General features: G+C 43.8%; 1 protein-coding gene across 1 annotated transcript in view; it reads left to right on the forward strand.

The window, feature by feature from the left end:
- The window catches only part of map3k1 (mitogen-activated protein kinase kinase kinase 1, E3 ubiquitin protein ligase), an 81,328-nt gene that overhangs the window by 24,181 nt on the left and 31,277 nt on the right, over window positions 1-25,870 (forward strand). The window contains exons 2-7 of the mRNA XM_060908113.1: window positions 21,947-22,097; window positions 22,287-22,511; window positions 22,794-22,994; window positions 24,566-24,682; window positions 24,772-24,920; window positions 25,433-25,554. Coding sequence (XP_060764096.1) covers window positions 21,947-22,097; window positions 22,287-22,511; window positions 22,794-22,994; window positions 24,566-24,682; window positions 24,772-24,920; window positions 25,433-25,554 — 965 coding nt within the window. The remainder of the gene's footprint in view (window positions 1-21,946; window positions 22,098-22,286; window positions 22,512-22,793; window positions 22,995-24,565; window positions 24,683-24,771; window positions 24,921-25,432; window positions 25,555-25,870) is intronic.

Genomic DNA, 25,870 nt, shown 5'->3' on the forward strand with positions numbered 1-25,870 from the left:
TGACTTCGCGTTTGTACAGCTGCTGCTTCTCGTCGCTTAAAAATGGCGATCTTTCGCGGTCTTGTTGTTGGTCTTAACAACTCCGCCCCCCCGCTGACGTAAGCGGTTCTTTCCTCTGGCCCAGCAGAGAGTTGGTGCTAGCCTGGAACCGGTTTTTCTGGCCCCAGAGCCAGTTCTTTGTCAGTGAAAACCCGGTTCCAAACTAAGCACTGGCCCCGAACCAGCCCTGGAACTGCTTTGGTGGAAAAGGGGCAACAGAAAGGCCCCTGCCAAACCTAGAACCTTCTTGCTGTGAGGTGATGGTGCTGATCACTTACACCACCGTGCAGCCGCTTTTTCCCATTTTAGACTTTTTTAAAAGCAGCATTAGAGCTGTGTTACTTTGCCCTACGGTGAAGTCATGTGTATTCTCACAGTTTTACGTTATTGTGCCCTCTGCTGTCTAATCAATACAATTAGAATTTGGAAAAACTAAGATTATGCAGTCTGATAATCCTGATTTCATGTTTTATTTCATTGATTCGACTCATCATAAATGCGTATTGCGAATGTTTATCATCACACGATATATCGCTACATGCCTAGTTGCTACTCTTTCCTCTTTATTCAGTTCTGGTGTTGGTGTTCCTCATGCAGCTACCATTTTCTTGCCATCACCACGCTTGGCAAAAGAACACTGTAGTAGGAATAAGGAATAGCATTCCTTGAATTTCCTGTAACTGTTTAGTTAAACTGTAACTTAGCAACTTTGCTTTTTAGCATTGGTATTTTATACTAATGTGTAAACCCTGTAGATATGAGTGTGTCATGATCAATCATTGATTAGTCACAATCACTGACTCCAGGTCATTCCCAAGACAGACGGATGCTAGTTTGCTGAGCAACGTTTCCTGTGTTACGGTAGAGTTGTTACCACACAGGCTGCATAAATGGCAGACGGAAACTTTTGCGTACGTACAGTTACTAGAAAAAGATCTTTTCACGATGGAAAGACGCATACTCTTCTTGTTGCATACAAATGTTCTCTCCTTAACATGCATGAATAATGGCGCTTAATGGTATTTCTGCAAAACATTTACTTTATAAGCATTGTGCAAGACCATCTGTATGATTCTCGCTGAACTTTTGTACATGGGGAAACATTCAAAAAAGTTTAAAGAGAGGCTTATAAAGCTCCCTTTTTGTTTCCTATGAATGAATGAGTTTCTGTTCAGATTTTGTGGTGCAACAGTACAGCAAATATGAAAACTAAAAAACAAAAAAAGAAACGAACCCTCTGTCAGACAAGTTGCAGCACCGGTTGTTGCTCGCATGCTGCTCTTGATGCAAGAACAAGGTGTTGGTGTAGCTGCTGAAACAATAGCCCACAGCTATAAATGCCTTCCTTTACAGAAATGTTTCAAGAGAACATTTTTATTCATGCTGGTCTATAAATACCCGTGTGTTTGGGTTTGGCGCATCATAACGGCTAATTTAGTCATGAATTTCTTTTGATGCGACGTCTTGAACATTGCTTGTATTTCCATGTTGAATGTAAACACAACACCCTGAATGTTCTCTCTTAGGCGTTTTTCAGTCTTTCAGTATGGTCCAGAAGTCTTTAAATAGGCGCTTTCTCCCCATTGCTTCAAGTGTAAGTAAAAATATCTGAGCTGGAGCTATCTTTATCTGCTGCGCTTTCAAGCGTCCAAGCTTATCCTTGAAATATAGGGGCCGGCTTGCATGTTAACTGCTTTATCAACTGTCGCATCGATTTATCTTCCTGTGTGTGTGTGGTTTTTCTGCACCATTGCCCCAGATTCTTCCGTGAATTGAGTCTCTACTGTTTCTTTGAGACACTGAAATATGCCCCACCTTGTACCGGTAGGTTTGGCCGGATGAAGACTGAAAGAAGGTTGTTTTGTTTCTATTTTTTTCTACTCCTTTTTCTCTTTATGACGTGGATCAGCTTTACTTCTCCCCACCGTGTTTTGGTCTCTCTCTCTCTCTCTCTCTCTCTCTCTCTCTCTCTCTCTCTCTCTCTTTTCACTTTGTGCTTGCTGAAGAGTTGCTTTAGGTCTGTGAGCAGCATCATTGTGTTTGTCAGATCAGCGGAAGTGTTTTGATGTGCACACGAGGGGACGACTACACCTCCAAGCATGAGCTTCTGACCCAGATGCTCTCTCATCACAGTTTAGAAATCTCCTCTCAGTTTGTGCAAAAGAACCTCCACCGCAGGCCCATGTTAGAGTTGATGGAGGAGTTTGTTTTTCAGAAAGCTCTACTATCATATTGTTTCAGGAAGTCATGAACCTGTAGCTGAAGTCTCGTCATGCCTGATCCTGGTTTGGTGGAACAATATGAAATTTCACTTAACAGTTGGAGCTTCTTGTATTTTGGAGCGCCCTATAAGTCTTATTTTTGTATATACAGTACTGTGCATGGGCGGCACGGTGGTGTAGTGGTTAGCGCTGTCGCCTCACAGCAAGAAGGTCCTGGGTTCGAGCCCCGGGGCCGGCGAGGGCCTTTCTGTGTGGAGTTTGCATGTTCTCCCCGTGTCCGCGTGGGTTTCCTCCGGGTGCTCCGGTTTCCCCCACAGTCCAAAGACATGCAGGTTAGGTTAACTGGTGACTCTAAATTGACCGTAGGTGTGAATGTGAGTGTGAATGGTTGTCTGTGTCTATGTGTCAGCCCTGTGATGACCTGGCGACTTGTCCAGGGTGTACCCCGCCTTTCGCCCGTAGTCAGCTGGGATAGGCTCCAGCTTGCCTGCAACCCTGTAGAAGGATAAAGCGGCTAGAGATGATGAGATGAGTACTGTGCAAAAGTCATCGGCACCATTTTTTAAATTTATTTATTTATTTTAAAATACAAGCTTTTGTTAGATTTCTATTTTATGACCTTCTGCATTATCGGATCAGTAGAAAAACATTTTCGAGTCCGAACGTTCGTTTTCCAGCACAAAATTAAATGTTAAGGAATAAAAATTTGTATCTGAGCAGTATATTACATAAGAGATGACCTTTTCAGATGAAAAAAGAAAACATAATGAAGGCTACTGGGTTTTGGTGCAAAATTAAGAAGCGAAGCGAGTGTGACAGTCAAAGTGTCCAGAAGAACTGTGGCTGGTTCTGGAAGATGCTCAGTAAAACCTACAGCTCATTTCCTTATAAAACTGCACTCACTGTACCAGAGACTACTTTTTTTTTAAAGCAAAGGGTCGTCTCACACCAAATACTGACCTTTTTATTTTTCATTTATTATGGCGTACTGCTGTTTTTTTTTGTTTTGTTTTTTTAAATGTTGAAACGTTTTCATTATTTTTAAGCCATTTTTGGTCTACAACATTCCTTTACATGTGCCTAAGACTTTTGCACAGGTGTGTGTGTGTGTGTGTGTGTGTGTGTGTGTGTGTGTGTGTGTGTGTGTAAAATGTTATTATTTTACTTAAATTGGTTTTAATTTAGAATTATTTAACATATGTGGCGGCACGGTGGTGTAGTGGTTAGCGCTGTCACCTCACAGCAAGAAAGTCCGGGTTCGAGCCCCGTGGCCAGCGAGGGCCTTTCTGTGCGGAGTTTGCATGTTCTCCCCATGTCCGCGTGGGTTTCCTCCGGGTGCTCCGGTTTCCCCCACAGTCCAAAGACATGCAGGTTAGGTTAACTGGTGACTCTAAATTGACCGTAGGTGTGAATGTGAGTGTGAATGGTTGTCTGTGTCTATGTGTCAGCCCTGTAATGACCTGGCGACTTGTCCAGGGTGTACCCCGCCTTTCGCCCGTAGTCAGCTGGGATAGGCTCCAGCTCGCCTGCGACCCTGTAGAACAGGATAAAGCGGCTAGGGATAATGAGACGAGATTTAACATATGTTTGAATTTGATTTAACAATGCATTTGTTTAAATCTCTTATTTAAATTATATTTAACAAATGATTTATCTAGAATTCTGTGTAACAACAATTTACTTTATTTTAAATTTTTTATTTAACAATTTTATTATTTTTCTCCATCATTTTGATGTGTGGAGAGAGAATTCCAGAGCAAATTCCACACGTCTCGTCACATGGCTCGAACTAGCTAGTCATTTGGGAGCTGCGGTTATGTGGTTAAGCCAGAAAAGTTTGACCTTTATAAGATTTCTCGTTTGTGTCCGTTACTGTTGACTTTTTTTTTTTTAAACCAACATCCAAGTATTTATTAATAAGGTTGTTACTTGATTTATAGCAGTCTGATGTCCATAAAAGGGTCTTGACTTCGTAGGGCTGCATTCCTTATTGTCTATGAAGTGAATGTTTAACGTGTAGTGTGTTAGCAGTGCACTGTGATAAGACACCACAAACAGGAGGCTGTGCCTCAGGTAGAATCGGTGTGTGCATTAGGTGAAGTCATGTGCCATTTGCTACGACCTTGAAGCATGTTGAAAGGCATGTTGTCTTAAGGCTCGACCATGCGCATAAGGTGGTTGTTGTTCACAGCCATATTAGTTTAACGAGACGCGTTGTTATTCCAGATAACAGTATTTGTTCTTAGACTTTTGAAGATAGAAAGGTTACCACGTTCATAAAATTGTAGATTAGACACGGGTCTATTTGTGGGCTCGCTTTGTAGGACGTCTACTAACAGGTCAAGTCATTTCAACCTCCGGTAAAACCAGGAAAGAATTTTAGTTACACAATTCATACTGACGTGGAACTGGATATCCGTTTGCTCACAGCTAAATCACACTTTAGTATGTTTTCAGCACTTTATATAGACTATGTAAATCTACTACAAACTGTCAGAAGTAGGGGTACAATAGGAGTACATTTTTGTCCTCAAGGTAACTGTGTACCTTTTTAGGGCCAAAAAAGTGTGTGTGTGATCCTAAGCAGTATATAAAGGGTACAAATAAGTACCTTGGAGGGTACTGCCCCAGTGACAAACCATTGTACCCCTAAGGGCCTCTGCATGCTCTTGCGACAAGGCTTTCGCAGATAGCTTTTCGCAGACAGTTGTAATTTATCGTTGAGCGGGGAGTAATAGGCGTGCGCGATGTTATTCACCGTCACAACGCAAGGGGGCGCGAAGTCGCGAAATCGCTAGGAGTAGTTGGTGGGTGTGGTTAGTGGAGTGTTTATCCTCCGGTTACTTATAATGACTAGAAATGGAGTCGTATAGATGTACGTACTTCCTCACTTCCTCGATCAACCGCTCTTTGTGCTGCTCCATCTTCGCTCGTGTTTTTAAAAATGGCGGTAGTGAAAACAAGCCAAACCGGGAAAGTAGGGAAGCGGAAGTGCGTGTACAGCGGATGTAGAGTGGACCAATCAGAGCCCTCTTGTCTGCGACGCTGTCTGCGAGGCTTCTGCGGTGGTCACAATTTTTGGGAGGTGCGCGCAGAGCGTCTGCGAAGGGGGGGGCTACGCAGACGCCATCTGCGACACCATCTGCGAGGACTGCGTTGTCAGCATAAATTGGCCTTAAAGGTACAACAATGTAGTTTGTTTTCTGAGAGTGCAGCTACTCTTCATTCCTTAAGGTGACTTGTCCAACAAACCTTTACATTATGCTACAGGCAGTTGGGAGTTAGGTGCCTTGCTCAAGGGCACTTCAGCCATTTCTGCTGGTCCAGAGGATCAAACTGGCAACCTTTTGGTCCCAAAGTTGCTTCTCTAACCATTAGGCCATGGCTTCCCCTTTGCTAGTGGTAGGGCTGTTTCACAAGCTTGCTCATTTTCTACACCATTATGAATTACATGGTGCCAAGTATCAGCAACCTGAGAACATCTTGGGGTTCGTATCTTAATTCCAGTGGCGCGTTAGCAAGTGTTCTGGTACTCATCTTTGGGTTCTTTCTGTCTGAAGCCTCTCTCACATGCACTTTTGTGTGATTTGTAACAGGAATGAATAGAAAATTCCAAGGAAACTATTGGGATAAGATCAGCTCAGTTCCTGGGTAATGGGGGTAAGATTTGCCAATTTGCATTAGATTTAAAAGCTCACGATGTGATTTGTCCAGATTTAAAAAAAAAAAAAAGTGCACTGGATACAATTTGGGATGTCCTCAGGATGCATTGTTTCTTGCGTTGGTAAAATCAGATTTATTAATATATAATTATTAGTAGAGACCCTATGCCTTTATTTGACCAATAATTTTTGAACAGCAATAATTTAATATTTAGATTGGTTCCTCCTCTCCAAACGTTTTTTTTTTTTTTTTCTCAAGCACAAGTCTTGCACGAGTTGGAGGCGTGTCCTGGGAAGTCACACAAGAACGGGAGACTCTGGTGGCTTACTAACCCTGGCTCCACTGAGATTTCAAAATGCAAGTCTCTTCTCGTGTCGGGCTCTCTTTGAGTCACATGAAGGAAGAAGAGCTACAATGTCGCATTGTATTGCATCATATTCTTTTGCATCGCATCATGTTGAATCAAATCATGTCGGTTTGGACTGCATCATAATAAGGATGAATCATATTGTATCCTATTAAATGTACATATGAAGCAACTACTGATGTATCAGGTTTTTGGCAATGTATCAAGAATCGCATCGGCCTCAGTGATGGAAATGCGCATCCCCATAGGTAATTATCAGGAGGGTTTATGAGTGGATATCTGCTTTACTACAATCTAATTGGCTCTCTGCATTTCTCTGTTGCATAACAAGTTCTTCAAAGTAATATGTCACTGGGTTGGGAAAAAGTTCAGTCTATAAAAGTGAAATTTTCAGTTTTGTTTGAAGCAATGCCAGTCACATGGCCTGTTCTGTGAAGGTCGGTGGTTCACGTAGAAGTCTGGCTTGTAAAGGCCTCTGCATGCTCTTGCGACAAGGCTTTCGCAGATAGCTTTTCGCAGACAGTTGTAATTTATCATTGAGCGGGGAGTAATAGGTGTGCGCGATGTTATTCACTGCCACAACGCAAGGGGGCGCGAAGTCGCGAAATCGCTAGGAGTAGTTGGTGGGTGTGGTTAGTGGAGTGTTTATCCTCCGGTTACTTATAATGACTAGAACTGGAGTCGTATAGATGTACGTACTTCCTCACTTCCTCGATCAACCGCTCTTCGTGCTGCTCCATCTTCGCTCGTGTTTTTAAAAATGGCGGTAGTGAAAACAAACCAAACCGGGAAAGTAGGGAAGCGGAAGTGCGTGTACAGCGGATGTAGAGTGGACCAATCGGAGCCCTCTTGTCTGCGAGGCTTCTGCGAAGGTCACAATTTTTGGGAGGTGCGCGCAGAGCGTCTGCGAAGGTGGGGGGGGGGGCTACGCAGACACTGTCTGCGACGCTATCTGGACTGGGCTGGGTTGTCAGCATAAATTGGCCTTAAGACTACGCTTGCATGACGACGTTCATGACGCGATTTTGTTACAAACGTGAAAGTGTGCATCGTGATAAAGTACTGTTTGAATGAAGGAAAGCGTCAACATAACCGGTAAAGAAGAGTTGAAGGCTTGGACTTGAGGTCTTTGGCTAGAGACTATGCTGGGTTTACTGTTCTCGGGTGTTTTTCAGACAGAGATCTTACTGATGTGTGCTGAAATTTGTGCTTGCGTGTAAATGGTTCGGGTAAAGAAGTTGTCTTTTGCAGCACTCCACTGATATTTGGCACAGAAAGCAATTCGGTCTTGGCCAGGTATCTATAACCTTTGGATTATCTGTACTTTGAAATCGGATGACTTTGATACGTGTCCTGGAGTTGGAGTATCCGTGTTTTTACATGTGTACATGTGCTCCAATTCCCACTACGTCCTAAAGCTGTGTGCGCATGTGTTCGTGCCTCCCCTGCCCCCCTTCCAGCCCTCTCCAGAGACCATGCTCCACTTCCAGCACTCGGGCTAGTGGGCCATTAATGGACTGCCTGCTCATCAGCTCTCTCAGCTCAATTGCCCTGATGGGGTGGGTGGGGTGGAATAGCGCGCAGGCTGGAATACAAGTAAGCTGTTCAAGCACATGCTTCAAACCCTATGATTCAGTCTCCTCACTTTCTCTCTCATCTTATGTGGTAGTAGAAAGCATGCCTGGGTTTGTAATGTCCACAACAAACAAGAAGTTCCCTTGTTTTGTTTTAGTCCCAAGTCTGTATGCTGTGGACTAGCTGACCTGCTTTAGAGGGAAGGGAAGCAGGTGGTGGTGGTGGTGGGGGGTTAGAGGTTAGTGGAGCTGCTCCTGCTGAGAGAGGCTGGTGTTGAGATGGTGGGGGTCGCGACGCTGTGGTGGGGGCAGCATCGGTCGGCTGGGAGGAATTTCTCCACATTCCAACCACATACCAGAGCCAGAGCACTGGGACACAGACTATACTGCACGCATCACTGATCTGATCTCCCACTCTCTGCACCTGCATCAGCCACCACCACAGCTGCTGGATTTTGCATTTGGGAATTTTATATCTGGTGTTTAAAGCTCGGATTAAAACCCAACATGGACTCTTGCATAGACTTCGAGAATTGTTATATCTTGGATCTCTGATGTGGGCAAGTGAAGCTACACAGCACCAAGTAGTGAGCATGTCTAAATGGAGAAATTATTTATAATAAGTCCAAGTCTCGGATTACCTCCAAAAATAAAAGCTATTTGCAGAGTTCTGCCATCATGTGAGGCCTTTTAGAGCCTCGAGGCACTAAAGGGAGGATGCATGCAAAACTATTTAGCCTTTCATACTTGAGGTAAACTTTCACCACCTCAGTAGGCACACATCACATGGTGGATACACACAAATAGCAAAAAAGCCTGGCAGTTAAACTTGCACTCATCTTCCTCTTTATGACTTTTTTTTTTTTTTTGAGGGATTTTAAATGAATAGGCCTAGTGCCTTGTAGTTTAAGCGATCACGCAAACTTATTTTGGAAATTTGGTGTCCTCTTCTTTGACGACACAGCAATATTTAAAACAATGTTGTGATTTAAAATTTATTATAATATGCTGAGATATTGGAAGAGTCATCAATATCCTGGGCAAGTGCATTGTTTCTTGCAGCAACAACTAGCTGACTGGGGACTTAAAGGAGAACTGAAGGCTATTATTATTATTATTATTATTAATTTATTAATTTATTTATTTTTTTAATAAAAATTCTATTTCTCATTTTATTAAATATAGGAATTCATTTTTGATAGCTATTTTGGGCCCTTTTCCACTACCCTTTTTCAGCACACTTCAGCCTGACACGGCTCGCGTTTCGACTACCAAAAAACAGCACGACTCGGCTCGCTTCAGCCCTGCTTAGCCCCTAAAACTCGCACAGTTTTGAAGTGGGGCTGAAGCGAGCCGAGTGAGGCTGGGGGCGTGAGGAGACACTCCCCTGTGCACTGATTGGTGAGGAGGAGTGTCCTCACATGCCCACACACGCCCCGCGAGCACGCTGGGATCTGTAAACACCGTAAACCCGGAAGAATTACGAATTACGAGAATTTCTGAAGCCTTATGCGCCTCGCCTCATCTATACGCTCTTGCCAGTATCTGTTGGCGTTGTCGGTGACAACAAGCCACAGCACCAAGACCAGCAACACTAACGACTCCATGTCCATGTTTATTGTTTACTATCCGGGTCATGAGACTACCGCTTAAAAGCTCACTGATGTCACCGTTTGCGCTGCTTAACGACATCACGTGACGTCCACCCACTTTCGCTAACTCCACCCAATGTGTCCACCCACTTCCAGCCAGCACGGTTCAGCGCAGTTGTAGTCGAAATGCAACTCCAATAGCCCCACTCAGCTCGACTCAGCACGGCACGGCTCAGCCCGACTCAGCCGCGTTTGTAGTGGAAAAGCGGCATTTGTCACTGCTGTAGCAAGTTATGAGCGTTTGGAATCTATGTAATATATATCAGTCCATATGTCAAAGCAATGGCCGTAAACGAGATTCGTTGAGACCTGTGCGAGACATCGTAGGATGGAAGTAAAACGTACAGCGGAAATCAAAGTGACCGACATCTGCCAACGTTGTCGAAAGACGCGCGCGCCCTCTTTCGAATGGTGATGTAATCAAGCCGGAAGTTTTGTCCGTTTTGATAGCAATCAGGAAAGTTTGAAAAAAAGTAGGCAGTAATCGTCATTTAAACTCGTTTTTGTGCAATATTTCATTTGGAAAATAGTTTTCAAAATGGCGCCGCTGACATGTCACGTTTCGAAGTCTCGTGAAGATCGCACGGATAAGCGACGCCTGCCGTGGACCAAATGAACTAAATTCAACATGGCTGAAAACCGAATAGGCCGATAAGTATAATATTTAATTGCAATTAGTTGCCAATATGAGTCACGATATAAGGTTACTAAAACCGAAAACTTAATTGAATAACACGTTAATTAAGAAATAAAGCAAGTTTAAAAATGACTTCAGTTCCCCTTTTAAATGTATTCTTGCACAATTGTGTGTTTTTTAATTTTCCCTCCTATTCCTTGTTAAAATCCCATAAACTCCCAGCACCAGCGTTTTTCACTTTCTTTAAAGGCGGCACCGTTATTTTGCTGGCACTCTGTCAGCAAACTGAAATATTTTTGAATAATATTTTACCAATTAACTTGGGCAGTATGGTGGTGTAGTGGTTAGCGCGGTCACCTCACAGCAAGAAAGTTCCGGGTTCAAACTTCACGACTGACGGGAGCCTTTCTGTGTGGAGTTTGCATGTTCTCCCCGTGTCTGTGTGGGTTTTCTCCGGGTGCTCCAGTTTCCTCCCACAGTTCAGACATGCAGATTAAGTAAAATGCCCAGCCGCTGGAGTTGTACAAACCAGTGCATTCTTGGTGCCAGTCTCTCCTAGACTGGAGAGGGTTGCGTCGGGAAGGGAAGCCAACATAAAACCTATGCCAAATCAAATATGCGGAACAGATCTGCTGTGGTGACCTCTAATGGGAGCAGCAGGAAGAAGAAGAGTTAAGAAATTAACTTGTGCAGTGGGTGAGAAAATGCTTCATGTTAAACCAAACTGTTGTATTTTTCATCTTGTTGTTTTATTCTTAATAGTATTCTAATGGAGCTTTGCACACACTCTTGGTATATTTTCTGCAGGCTTCATGAGTGAGCAAAAAAAGCTCTTCAAGTTTCTAAAGAGGCTGAGACAAGGCTCTGATGGTCCTAAATGAAAGCTACCTGTTTAGGGAGACAACTGAATTATAATAAATACTATATGCTTTTAGCTGAAACTGCTTATTAAAGTACGTTTAGATCCAGAAATTTAGATTTACTTCTTCCTTTTCCTTTTTTTTTTCTTTCTAGTATGGGGGTATACTGGTTTACCTCTGTCTGTCTGTATCTCCTCATTTCCATCTGTCCAAAACACCCTTTTTCTCAGCAACCACAAATCATAGCCACTTGGTACCAAACATCAGCTTGGGGTTCTATACAGAGTATACCGTTTTCAGGTCTGTCGGACATCGACTTCCTGTTTACCAACTGAATGTATTTACAAAACATATAGTGTGGATTTTGACACTATTGCCCCTTTTCCACCAAAGCAGTTCCAGGGCTGGTTCGGGGCCAGTGCTTAGGCTACGTTTACATTAGACCGTATCTGTCTCGTTTTCTTCACGGATGCACTGTCCGTTTACATTAAACCGCCTGGAAACGCCGGGAAACGGGAATCCGCCAGGGTCCACGTATTCAATCCAGATCGTGTCAGCTCCGGTGCTGTGTAAACATTCAGAATATGCGGATACGCTGTGCTGGGCTCTAGCTGGCGTCTCATTGGACAACGTCACTGTGACGTCCACCTTCCTGATTCGCTGGCGTTGGTCATGTGACGCGACTGCTGAAAAACGGCGCGGACTTCCGCCTTCTATCACCTTTCATTAAAGAGTATAAAAGTATGAAAATACTGCAAATACTGATGCAAATACTGCCCATTGTGTAGTTATGATTGTCTTTAGGCTTGCCATCCTTCCACTTGCAAGTGATATGCGCTGGGATCACACACACAGCGGCTCGGTCCCGAATCACAGCTTGTTCACTTCACTCACGCGCTCTGTGAGCTGCGCAGGGCCGGAGTGCGCACCCTCCAGAGGGCACTCGCTGTTCAGGGCAGAGTGATTTGGAGCGCAGGATGCCTGCGGAGCCGAGCGTATCCGTGTATTGGTATTGCTGTGTGCACGCAAATCCTGTATTGGTGTTGCTGTGTGCACACTAATCGTTTTAAAAACGTTAATCTGATGATCCGCTGATACGGTCTAATGTAAACATGGGCTTAGTTTGGAACCGGGTTTTCTGTTTCCACTGACAAAGAACTGGCTCTGGGGCCAGAAAAACCGGTTCCAGGGTAGCACCAACTCTCTGCTGGGCCAGAGGAAAGAACCGCTTACGTCAGCGGGGGGGGCGGAGTTGTTAAGACCAACAACAATAACAAGACCGCGAAAGATCGCCATTTTTAAGCGACAAGAAGCAGCAGCTGTACAAACGCGAAGTCATCCATTTTTTATTACTATTATTGTTGCTGCTTCTTCCGTGTTGTTTTTGCTTCGATATTCGTGCCAAGGTTTATGCAAACGTAGCGACGTAACTGACACATACAGCGACGTAACTGACGTATACAGCAACGTAATGATGTGGCTTCCCTTAGCACCGCGAGCTATGGAAAAGCAAACTGGTTCTCAGCTGGCTTGCAAGTTGAATGAGTTGTGAACCAGCACTGGCCCCAAACCAGCCCTGGAACTGATTTGGTGGAAAAGGGGTATGTTTCAAGATGCAAAATGCTATTTCAGAATGACAGTTTACCAGGATGCTGTTTGAAATCCCTGGGAAGAATACTGCTCTTTACTTACTTGTTTCAGGGTTAATTATCTATTGAAGTCGACATTCATAAGTGTCCTATTCCTTCAATTGCTTGCATTCTGATATAAGCGAGGGGGGGGGATATGTAAGGTGAGCAGTAGCTCACAACTGATCTTTCTTTCTTTGATTTAGGTTGTGTGCACGTGTACACATTCATATTCTCCTGTTTGTGCTATATAGAATCAGTATTTTGATGATCAGTGTTGTTAGGTCCAAAATGTAGCCGGATTTAGTTAACAGACTCGCAGTACAGTTCATGGTAAACAGTAACCCAGGTTTTGACCTGCTCAGCACTGCTGACACACTGCACCAGCGTGCATGTTAACCTAGTTACTGCTCCTGCATCGTTGGCTGTTGGCGATTTCTCATGTCAACACCGGCTACAAATCTGTTCCACACCACAAACTCGTTCACATTACAGCTAATTTCCTGTCCGATTGGAATCTAACAGGAACGTGTGAAGTATTTTCAGATTTGTTTCGCTGTTGCAGTCGTCATTTATACTGAAGCCCTCAACTGTGCTTGTCCTCCTGACTCTGCTTGTGCCTTTTTATACCCATTGGCAGGCTAGTGGTGTATGGTTTAAAAAACAAAACTGACAAATATGCATCTTTCCAAACATGCTGGAGACGTCCCAGCTTCATGCTGCTGTTTAGCAACAGCTGGTGGAAGGTGAAACCTCTTGCTCTGTTATTTTGGATGATTTGCATCGTGTGATTTTGCGCATGCATGCTGCAGGAGGTCAGCACTTCTGACTTCCCCAGTGCTTACATTAAAAAAAAAAAAGGAAAGGATGAGAAGAGGAAGTTGCATCGCTCATACACTGACCTCTGCACTACCCAAACCCTCCCCCTGATGCTTCGTGTTCTACCCGGAATGAAGATTTCATTTCTCTTTATCCAGTTTTCGACTAGTCAGTTCCTCACTCTTCCAGCTTGATCTGTTTTTCACAAAGGTTTCTGTTCTCTAAATAAAGACAGGCTTGTGTGTTTGAAAGTCCGTTCCTGATCGTCCGAGATCTACTCTCGCTCAAAGGGTGTACCTGATGCAGCAGATAACGGAGCTGAGCAGAATAAATCTTCACATTAGCCCGTCTGTTCTGCTGACTCCCTTTATCCTAAATTTAGTTTAAGAAGAGAAAGCTTGATATGTTGCAAATCGTATCTGTCCATCTGCAGTGCTAACCCTGCAAGTCTCATTGTAAATAATTTGCTGAGCCTGTCTGTGCAATCCAATATCTAATGGCTCTGAATTAATTAGAAATGCTAGGAGCGGAGATCTTTTAGCCCTTTCAGCTTGTAGCCTCAGCTTTTAACGTTCAAAGCTTGTTCAGTGCTTTCAGCAAGGCATTTATTTTGGCAGTTTGATATCTCCTGGGACGTTGTTGCATAATTCCGACTTGTTTTGAGCTGCGTCATCATTAGCTCTTTGATGAGGGAGGCATTAATGTCTCACCGGGGTTGTGAGGCGGGTGCAAGGTGCTCATCTATATATCCAGTTAGTCAGTAGTGCTGCTCCCCCACCTGTTTGCTGATTTATAATTCAAGACTGCACTGAAATGTTAATGAGGTAAAAAGGTTTTGACACCCAAAACCAAAATTCAAGTGCTAATTGGATATGAAAATATTACACAGGCTTCGGTTATCAGAATCACTTTTTATTGCCAGGTATGTGAACACACATGAGGAATTTGACTCCGGTTTCACTTAACTCTCTTAGTACAAACAGATAAAAAGCGTAGACAAAAACAAAACAAAAAGCTATGTACATGTAGAAGGGTAAATATATGTATAGACAAGGATGGATATTATGGTGCATAGTGCAAGGATGACGTAGTAAATGTAAATATACAGTGTGCACGGAATGAGTGTGCAGATATTTCACAGTTAATGTTACTGATATTTGAGTCCGGTTTTAACTGTTCATCACAGACAGCCTGAGGGGAAAAAAATGTTCTTGTGTCTGGTTGTTTTTGCATACAGTGATCTATATCGTCTCCCTGAGGGGAGAAGATTAAACAGATTGTGACCAGGGTGTGATGGGTCTGCAGAGATGTTACCTGCCCATTTCCTGACTCTGGACAGGTACAGGTCTTGGATGGAGGGCAGGCTGACACCAATAATTTTCTCTGCAGACCTTATTGTCCGTTGCAGTCTGTTCTTGTCCTGCTTGGTGACCGATCCAAACCAAACAGTGATGGAAGAGCAGAGAACAGACTGAATGATGGCATAGTAGAATTGTGTCAGCAGCTCCTTAGACAGGTTGAGCTTCCTGAGCTGGTGCAGAAAGTACAACCTCTGCTAGGCCTTTTTGATGATGGTGACTGCGTTGGTCTCCCACTTCAGGTCCCGGGAGAAGAAACCTGAAGGTTTCAACAGCAGTCACAGTGGTGATGGTGATGGGTGGCAGGGGGGCTCCTCCTAAAGTCCACTGTCATCTCCACAGTTTTGAGCGTCTTCAGCTCCAGGTTGTTCTGACCGCACCAACAGACCAGCCGTTCAACCTCCCGTCTGTATGCAGACTCGTCACCGTCTCGGATGAGACCGATGACCGTTGTGTCATCTGCAAATTTCAGGAGTTTAACAGACGGGTCTCTTGAGGTGCAGTTGTTGGTGTAAAGGGAGAATAGCAGTGGGGAGAGCACACACCCCTGGGGGGCGCCAGTGCTGATAGTCCGGGTGCTGGATGTGATGCTCCCCAGCCTCACCTGCTGCTTCCTGTCAGTCAGGAAGTTTATAATCTACTGACAGGTGGAGGAGGGCACAGTGAGCTGGGTGAGCATGGTGTGGAGGATGTCTGGAACGATGGTGTTGAACGCCAAACTGAAGTCCACGAACAGGATCCTGGCGTATTTCCCTGCAGAGTCAAGGTGTTGCAGGATGTAGTACAGTCCCATATTGATTGCATCATCCGCTGACCTGTTTGCCCGGTAGGCAAACTGCAGGGGGTCCTTCAGGTGTGACGACACCAGTCTCTCGAAGGGCTTCATGACTACAGATGTGAGGGCTACAGGCCTGTAGTCATTCAGTCCTGTGATGGTGGTTTTCTTGGGAACCGGGATTATTGTGGAGCGTTTGAAGCATGAGGGGACTTCACACAGCTCCAGGGATCTATTGAAGATCTGGGTGAAGATGGGGGGCCAGCTGGTCAGCACAGACCTTCAGACAAGAGGGTGACACCGTCTGGGCCAGGTGCCTTCCTGATCATCTGTCTGTGTGAAAAAGCTGACAAACATCCTCTTCACAGATCTTGAATGCTGGTGTGGGGCCAGAGGCGAGAGGAGGCAGAATGGCAGGGGGTGTAAATTGGTCTTTAATGTCTGGGGGGGGAGAGGTGTGAATGTGTCAAATCTGCAGTAGAACACCTTCAACTCGTCAGCCAGTTGATGGTTCATTGCAGTGTTGGGTGATGTTCTTCAGGCCTCTCCACACTGACGCCGGATCGTTGGCTGAAATTCTGTTTTTGATCCTTTCAGCGTAGCTCCTCTTAGCTGCTTTCACCTCTTTCGTCAGTGTGTTTCTGGCCTGTTTGTACAGAATAAGCAGTCAATGCATAGACCAACTTGTTTCTAGATAATGTTAGTTATATTGAATTATGGCTCTCTAGTGGAGGGAACCATCAGGGCCTTCAGAGAAGGCCCAAACACATCCGCATTTCAAATGTTATATTTAATTTCTTTCATAATTTTCATTGATTTATTCTTTTTAAAATCTAATTTGGCCTCATTTTCTATCAAATTTCCTTCAGAAATGAAAGGGTTACCATCCTGTAAACATTAAAATCGAGTTATCCAATGAGATTGATTTGATTTTTATTTGTCTGTCTGTTTGTCTGTCTGTCTCTAGGCTGAGAAGAGTTTAGAGCTGGCTCACTTGTTGGTTAGGACTTCATTGCTGGGACAGAAGGCCATGGCAGTGTATGTTTATGTAGGAAGTGACTGGTTAATTCTTCTATCAGATTTTGATTTGTAGTGGGAGGGACCAAAAATTTATCTTAAAGGCCAACACGACCTTCACTGTGAGTCGGCGCCATCAGCATAGCAGTGAAGTGATCTTCCAGCCAGTGTAGTGCTCATCAGTAGTGTTGGCGAATGCTGATAAAATGGTCAAGTCAGTGCTATCGAGAGCAAGTAGTACAGGCTAACGACTGAGAAGCTAAGGTGGTGTTTACATTCGACCGTATCCGTCTCGTTTTCGTCGCGGATGCACTGTCCGTTCACATTAAAACGCCAGGAAACGACTCCACAGGCGGAACAACTTGAATCCGCCAGGGCCCACGTATTCAATCCATTACGTATCTAATCCGGTGCTGTGTAAACATTGAGGAACGAGGATGCGCTGTGCTGAGCTCTAGCTGACGTCGTCATTGGACAACGTCACTGTGACATCCACCTTCCTGATTCGCTGGCGTTGTTCATGGCACGTTGGTCATGTGACGCGGCTGCTGAAAAACGGCGCGGACTTTCACTTCCTGCTATTTGTCCTGAATCACTGCTCGTGCGCTTCACTCGCGCGCTCTGTGAGCTGCGCAGGGCCGGAGTGCGCACCCTCCAGAGGGCACTCGCTGTTCAGGGCGGAGTGATTTGGAGTGCAGGATGCCCGCGGAGCCGAGCGTATCCGTGTATTGGCGTTGCTGTGTGCACGCGAATCATGTATTGGCGTTGCTGTGTGCACGCGAATCGTTTTAAAAACATTAATCTGATGATCCGCTGATACGGTCTAATGTAAACACCACCTAAGATTGGAGTCTCCAGACTCTTCTTCTCTTCTTCCACACATGCTTGCTACAATATTTTTCACTCAGACTTAAATATTCATTTCCCTATGTAATTTACTTAGTTAATCAACATCGACAACTACACACAGCGGAGCTACCTGGCAGCCTGCTGCTGATCCCTTGCAAAATCCTTTGCCCTGTTGCTTTTTTGTTGTGTCTGAAGTCCCAGCTCTAATAGTAACGGTCCTCCACTGCTCTCGACCTACCATAGCTGATGTATGCACTTCAGTTTAAGGTGAGGAGATATTTATTTAGTGCTTGGTAAAATACAGGAGAAATCATTAACATTTGTTAAAATTTGACCCAACATGGCTGAAATATATTCCTTCGTGTCTAGACTTTCCTCTTTGCAAGTCAACTTTTATGAAGAGTGGGGGAAAATATGGGAAATAAATGCACGTAAATTAGCAGAAGTTGAGTGAGCTTTATTGCTTTCCGTAATGCTGAGATGGCACGTTTCTCAACGCCTTTTACCGAGCCAGTCAGCTTGTAAATTATTTGGTTCCACAAAATGCAAGTTCACTAACGTAAATATTTAAAAACTGAATTGCAGTCCTCTTTATGGTGGAAGGTCATATGTGTGTTTAGAGGTGCAATATCACAGCTCTGACACACCGAGATTATGTTAAAGAGCTATTTCTGTGTCCTGGGCTGAAGGACATGGGGTCAAGGAGTCAACTGTGAATCCTATAGTGTGTTGGGAAACAATCCCACGTTTCATCCTGTTCACCGCAGTAGTATATCTGACTCGTCCTCCACCTACAAGTAATGATATGCAATTGTGAGAAGCCATTTAGTGCAGTAGGTGGCACTTATGGACGTAGTCAAACTAACTATCTTTGCTGCCACTTTGGAGCTGTTTCTTCGTTTGCCCAAAACTACAGAATTGACTTGTGTCTAAAGGTATCGTTCAAAAGGTGCGATTTTGGGCCTAGTTAGCCCAATGCTAATGAAGCAAACTTTAGACACCAAACATGTCTTTACCAATCGAATACATTTGGGATAAGATTTATTTATTTGTTTGTTTGTTTGTGAACCGTTTTGTTTAATAATTTTTGTGGCTACTGCCTCATAGAGGCGAAGTGAGGCAGTAGCCACTGTGTCATCGTGTTGTAAGAATGAGTGTAACAGTAGCGCACTGCACATACACACGAGCATTACAATCCCCAGAACGGCGAAACATGATCTTGCAATACGAGCAGTTGATCTCACGTTATCAAAGGTACACATGTCATCGTGTTGTAAGAATGCAAGAATGAGTGTAACAGCGAAACTTCGTAACCAATCAGCGCTTATCTTGATCAAGTTCGATTACCCATTCTACTTCTTGATAAACTTTGGAGCCAATCAGAACCAGAAACGAAACAAGAGAAACCTCATTATAACTTCGTTGTATCGGAAGATAATCAGCAGATAAAAAGATAAACGGAATTCACCTCGTGGTTCGCCAAGGCTGCTGATTCGATATCAAGTAAGTGGTGTTTATTTTAAGAGACTTTACCTTTTGATTATCACAGTTTTTCTTTGGTCCTTCTGAAAAGTCAAACGAAAGATTTTATAAGGGTGGGGTTTTTTTTTTAAGCTTTTTGGCAGATATATTGAGAAGCCGATATCAAACTTGTGCTATTCGTTTTCATTTTTTAATCTTATTTTAGAGTCTTTACACTACACTTGTGAAACAAAATGTGCTCATTAGTACTAAGTAATGCTTCTAAGACAATTCATGAACAAGTGCTTTCTTACTAGTTTGAAAATATAGTTCACAGCACTGTATTTTGAACAAAACCCAGTAAACAAAACTGGTAACCAAAATACTACAAGTCCTGATGCTGCTCACAGCTTGGTGATGCTTGGAAGTGACGAGGTGAGCATCACTGATAACGTGTGTGTGTGTATATATGCTATATTTACTGTATGGACATGGGATCAGAAAACAATTTTATTTATAAGCGGCAGCCACACGTACCCATAGGGTGGGTATTTATTTATTTATTTATTTATTTAGTGGTGTTCTCAGTTTACTTCCATTTCTGATGAAGTGATGAGAATCTTTTGGAAATTCGAACAGTTCGTACAAGTCTTGGTCTTTTTGTTTTTAGCGCAACATAAACAGTGCCATATGATCTTCATTAATCAGCGCAGGTCAAGTGCACAAGTACTTTTCCAAGTGTGTTCCGTTTCCTCATAGTTGGAAAGGACCATCAGCTTTGACGCACAGTGCTGTTGGCTAAGATTTCACAAAACACCTGCTGTCTTTGTCTTGACTAGTTTTAGGACTTGAGCAGATTGTGTGTGTGTGTGGTGGTGGGCTATTTTTTATTTTTTTTTTCCTTTTTAAATAGAAATAGGTTATATCCCCTGATTTTCACAGTGGCCTTCTTCGTTCCTTTGTTGACCCATATTGTGTTTTTGACTTTGTTTAGTTGTCATTAAGCTGCTTGTGCTTTTGTCTATGTTTAGAGCCTTTATTTAAGGGCTGTGAGTCGAGTGTGTGGGACTGTTAAGTCCTTCTAAGAACAAGTAGCTCCTGCTATTATGTGCAGTGCTTCGACTCCTCTATCCCCTCCAGCAGAGAGCTGCGGATTGTCTGAGTAGTAACTTGAGAGCTGGGAACTGTGTAGTTCATGAGAAAGGGTGTGTGCACTCAACAGCGTGTGTGTGCGTGCATGCAGGCACATGTGTTTATGGTGTATGTGCAAAAATGTATATGCGTGTGTGTGTGTGTGTGAGAGAAGCGCAGTAGTGGCTCATGAAGAGGTTTGAAATGGATTCCCAGCCGCCGGCTCTTCTACGTCCCACCTGCATGGCCCACAATGCCTCTTTGTTCCTGCCTCATGGCACTGTGGGATAGCTGTTATCTGAGAGGCGAGGGCTGGTCACCACCGACTTTTTCTTTCAGAGCAGAGATGGTAAACTCCTGCTATCTGGTTTCGTTGTGCTTGAGTTGGGCTCCAGGGAGTTCACTTCGCTCCTCGTGGGAGTGCAAGCACTACGTGCCTCTTGCTTGTTTGTTTGCACTCCAAGTACTGTAACCTCAAGATGTACCAGAAGGTGTTTGGTGCAGACTTTTGAATTCCTAATTCTCTGGACGTACTCTGTTTATATATCCTCAGTGAAGCAAATTGTGGTTTCCTTCCTAAATTTTCTTTCCAAGCTTCCAAAGAGCTTGCTTCGAAGCAGTTGGTTGCATTCATTTGCAGCTTGAATCTGTATTTATTGGCCCTTAAATTTGGAATTAAAGACTAGGGGGGGGGAAATGTTGAACTGTAAATGTTTTTGCAGTTGTCAGGACTTCAGCACGCTTCCTCTTCGATGTGTCCTTTGCTTCAAACGAGGCTGGGTTCAGCAAAGGAAGTCTGGCTTTCCTGTTCCCTGGTTTGTTATTGTTACACCACCCCTTATTGAGCAATCGAAAAGGGCCAAAGGGGTGTTCACCATCGATTCTGCTCTTAATTAAAGATGAAAGCTGGCCACAGCTGCCCTTCCCCTGTCCTGACCACCCTCCCACACACGGGCATTTGGAGCCAAAGAGCTGGTAGGGTCTTCTCTGTTATGTTTGCTCTCTCCTTCTCATTAAGCTGACATGGCAGGCTGACCAGGGGATTTCCACCACCACCACATCATCGTACATAATTGATTTAATGAGACTTGGTCCCTGCAGTTTTGATTATCATCAGTAATTTTGAGCATTTTTTTTTAACACAAAAATTATCTAAAACAGTTTAGTGTGCGTTTGCTCAGCGCATTTTTTTTTTTTTTTTTTAATAAAAGCCTGGGTCCAAATAATGGACTTTTCTAAAACAACTGCTGCACTTTTTAATCTGTGAAAGTGATACTGTCTGTTTTAGGACAAGTGTCGAGGGATGGCTAGCCAAAGCTGCAGAAACACTAAGCGCACTGTCCCACAGGTCTGTTCTTACCCAGTTTGGGCAGGTAGAAAAAACTATGTTGGCCTCAACACCTCCGTGCTGGACTGGCCAAAGATTTTAGGCTTTCTCAACCAGATTTAGTCTGTTGTCTTTTTTTAAAAAAAGCACTTAGAGTGTTGGTTCTTAAAAAGACCTCTTTCACAAAGCAGTAAGTGTTATGGGCTCAGACTGTCGGAGCTCCTTATCACAACATCCTCTGCTACGAGGCAGGCTGTTTGTTCTGAAGCTCTCCGGCTGCCGTTGTCCTACACAGTGACCGAGAAAGAGAGGAGGCTCCATTTGCTCTGCTTACTCAGCTCTCTCATCGATCTCGCATGCCGTGGTGGCCTTCAGTATGGTTTGTCTGTTATGGACTGGAGAGTGGATACCCTGAGGCTGCTGGATTTCATTAATTTTAGACAGACCGAAAAGTCAGGATAGCGTTTTAATTGATTGGAAGGATTTTTTTTTTTTTTTAAAGGCTTGAGTGCATGAAGCGGTTTAGTGAGTGTAACAACGTTATTGCGTCTTTTTCTCTGGATTTAGCCGTGACATGGAGAACAAAGAGACGCTGCGTGGACTGCAAAAGATGGAGGATCGGCCAGAGGAGCGCATGATCCGGGAGAAGCTCAAGGCCACCTGCATGCCCACCTGGAAACACGAGTGGCTGGAGAGGAGAAACAAGAGAGGCCCAGTGGTCAGTCAGTCTCTCTCTCACTCACTTACTCTCACACACACACACACACACACACACACACACACTTTCACTGCTATATCACCACCTCATGTGGCCACAAACACTTTTTAAACTGCCTGTGTTAAGCTGGGACATATCTTTTTCTTTCAAGTGTGTTTGGTTAATAGTGTGTATCCCGCACTTGGTCAGGTCGTGAAGCCCATTCCTCTGCGGCCAGACAGCAGTGAAGCTGGACAGCTGGGGCTCGATGCAGGCAGTGACGGCGCAACCTCCTCTTCCTCTCAGAGCAGAGGCCGTCGCAGCCCCTCCCCTGGATCTTCCTCATCCTCCGTCTCTTCCACTTCCTCGTCTGCCAAGACGGCTGGGAAACCCGAGTCCCCCGGCGTCCGCAGAAAGCGGGCATCTCCAGTTCCTGTAAGGCTTACTTCCATACTCTAGCACACAGTACTTTTATCTTTTACAATTTATTACTGCTTTGTATTTATTCTTTTTCATGCATTGTAGTTCTCGTGTGACACAACCTGATTTTTGTAACGTATTTATTTATGAGATACAAATGTACAGCTCTTTGGTTAATAGTTACTTCCACAAGCTGCAAGTTTTGCAAAGGAATCAAGGAAACGAATGAATAATGGTCAGATAGTGGATCGTGTTATAGGGCTTGTTTCTCATGTCCACACCTTTTGGCTTGTCTAGTTTCAGAGCGGCAGGGTAACGCCTCCCCGACGAGCGCCATCGCCTGACGGCTTCTCACCTTACAGTCCTGAAGAGACCAATCGCAGGGTCAACAAGGTCATGAGGGCCCGTCTCTACCTACTCCAGCAAATTGGACCTAACTCCTTCTTGATTGGAGGAGACAGCCCGGACAATAAATACCGGGTGTTCATTGGACCTCAGGTAAGCAATGCCATCTAGCAAGTCAATCATGAGTTAAAACTGAGAAGCCTGGTGTGTGATCATCTTTTAGGTTTACCAGGTAATGGGTGTGTTTACACTTTTTATATTTTGTTGGTACAGAACTACATTTAACAGTTATTCCACAAAATCGAGTCATACATGAGCTGATAGCTGACGAGGCACGTAGCGCCGAGTTGGCTATAAGCCATGTATGACTCGATTTTGTGGAATAACTGTTAAATTCACTGGATTTTGAGAAATGGAGCAATTTGATTTTTTTTGCAAATTCGATAAATAACTTTTTTTACAAAACGTCCAACAAAATCGTTAACGCTGAGAATGTAAACAAACTGGTGAGATGACGGTAACAAATTGTGAAAAATGTGATGATAATTCTTGAAAAATTTTTAAAAATATATACGTTATTTACCAGCTGGGAGGTCCGTATGGTGAAATACCATGACCGAGGTCTTGAAAGTACTGGCCGAGGTCCTCTGGTCAATAATAAAAGTAATTTTTTTTTTTTTTTTTTTTTCTTTACCAAATTCTAACAAAAAATGGGAGCGCCTGAAAGGGAAAACCAAGGCGAGCCGCCATTTTGAATCCTCATTCACAGCTGTAATGCAAATTGCTTCCTCCTCGGTATACAAGTGCACTTCCATGGCAGGAAAAAAAAAACTACATTTTGCCGCCTATGTAGTCCCCTATTTATACAAAACTGAGTCATTCAGGATTCAACCATGTTTTTGCTTGGCGTTAGCAGGTTACAGGTTTTTAGCTTTCTCCTGAAATGTTTTCTTTTATTTCTTCTTCCTCTGGGTAGTAAAACTCGCTTTCGCTGTGAACACTGTCGTTATCGCTATTAATGCTATTCTCTTGAGAAATGCGAAAATAAATAAATGTTGACAAAAATTGCTACCATGTTTGTTGTTATGAACGAGCGAGTCACCAGAGGTCCGTAACCGGGGTCCGTAACTGAAGACTGTACCATAGGATACGGACCTGCTCGCCAGCCAATCAGAGCACAGGATTTGATGGAAACCGGACCGTGAAAAAAATATATATACTTTCATTCCATATTTTGTTGCTTTGTATTTTTTGGGGTTTTCTTGTTCTTTAGGGTGGGGCTGTGTTCTGGGGTTATTTATTTATTTAATTTGGTGGTTGGCAAACCAACTTAAAGGTGCTTTGCCGCCACCAACTGGGCTGGAGTGTGGAACAGGCGATTTGGGGGGGGGGGGGACACCACTATATTCTTTTTAGCCATTTCTGTTTTCTTTTAAATACTTGACAATTTTTGGGGTTTTGTTTTTGAGTAGAGTTTTTATTTCATCCTCGGTTGGTTCAGTAACATGCTCCGCCATTTTGTTTTTCTCTACTCGCGGTATACGATCCGATATCCTAGTAGTAGGGTAGCCAATCGGAGCGTGTGATTTGCTCATATCCAGTGAACATGGATATAGTAATAGCTGTTAGAGCAAGTACTTCTAGGCTTTAATTCAATTGATGTAAGGTTTCTCAATCTATATAACACGCACTCAAATCCATAACTGTTACCGTTTGCTTCTCAGACCTGCAGCTGTGGTCGAGGGGCCTTCTGCATCCATGTGCTTTTTGTCATGCTGAGAGTCTTCCAGCTGGAGTCGTCCGACCCACTGCTCTGGAGAAAGACCCTCAAAAACTTTGAGGTAAAATAGGCAAGCACGTTTCAGAAAAACAAATACCCTCCCCCTAAAGCTTGAATCCAAATTTAGCTCACGGTGTTGTCCATGTCTAGGTGGAAAGCTTATTCCAGAAGTATCACAATCGGCGGAGCTCGCGAATCAAAGCCCCGTCTCGCAGCACCATCCAGAAGTTTGTCTCGCGCATGTCCAGCTCTCATACTACCTGCACCTCCAGCTCGTCCCCCTCCAGCAACGAGAGCAGGTCAGTCCTGGTGTGACCTGAAAGCTAACAGGCGTTCACTGAGCTTCGAAATCCTTCTGTCTACAATTATGAAAACGCAAGTACCATGTAGACAGAAGAGTGATATTTTGTGGTGTAAATATTTACGACCTGAGCAGAAATGTCAACACTAGGTCATGTGTTCTTGCTGTGTTCTTTAAACACAATGGACTGGTTGAGCCTTTTGAGTATGCTCTGTGTATTAAAGCTGAATCAGTATTGAGTTTATATCGTTGGTCTTTAAAGGGTATGGGAATAATTTCTTCTTGGAAGAAAAACAGAAAGCTTGGGGCTTTTACATGTTGAGCCAATCGACATCCCTAGTAACCGGGTGAAACAACACTGTTCCAGCGAGAGCCGCACATTCATCAAGATAAGCATCTAGGCTAAATCGCGTCCACCGTTGTGAGATCCGGTTTCAAAATGGCAATTTCGTGTAAGGAATGGCCAGTGTGGTAAAGCACTGCTCGGTGTGGGTGTGTCCATTTTTGCAGTATGAAGGATGAGGAAGAACAGATGTGTCCGATCTGTCTGCTGGACATGCTGGATGAGGAGAGTCTGACTGTGTGTGAGGAGGGCTGCAGGAATAAGCTGCACCACCACTGCATGTCCATATGTGAGTAAAGGTCCACACACACCCCTCGTGTGACCTTTTAAAAAAAAATTATACAAAGGAAACTTAAAAAAAAAAGAAAGTCTGAAAAGTTAAAAATATTGTGGAAAATATTTTCCATGAGGAAAAGGCAAGAACCCTGCTCCAAGATTGTTGAATTATGTTCTCCTTTAGCCACATTCGTGCAATCAGAATGTATAAACAGTTATCAAAGGACTTTTTTAATGTAAAATACCAGCAATAAATAACTTCTATGTTTAAGAATTGGTCTTTTAAACTAACTGCCTATTTCTAGCAATTCTGTTTTATCCACTGACAG

Source organism: Neoarius graeffei, chromosome 25 (assembly GCF_027579695.1).
Source record: "Neoarius graeffei isolate fNeoGra1 chromosome 25, fNeoGra1.pri, whole genome shotgun sequence".
NCBI classification, from domain to species: Eukaryota; Metazoa; Chordata; class Actinopteri; order Siluriformes; family Ariidae; genus Neoarius; species Neoarius graeffei.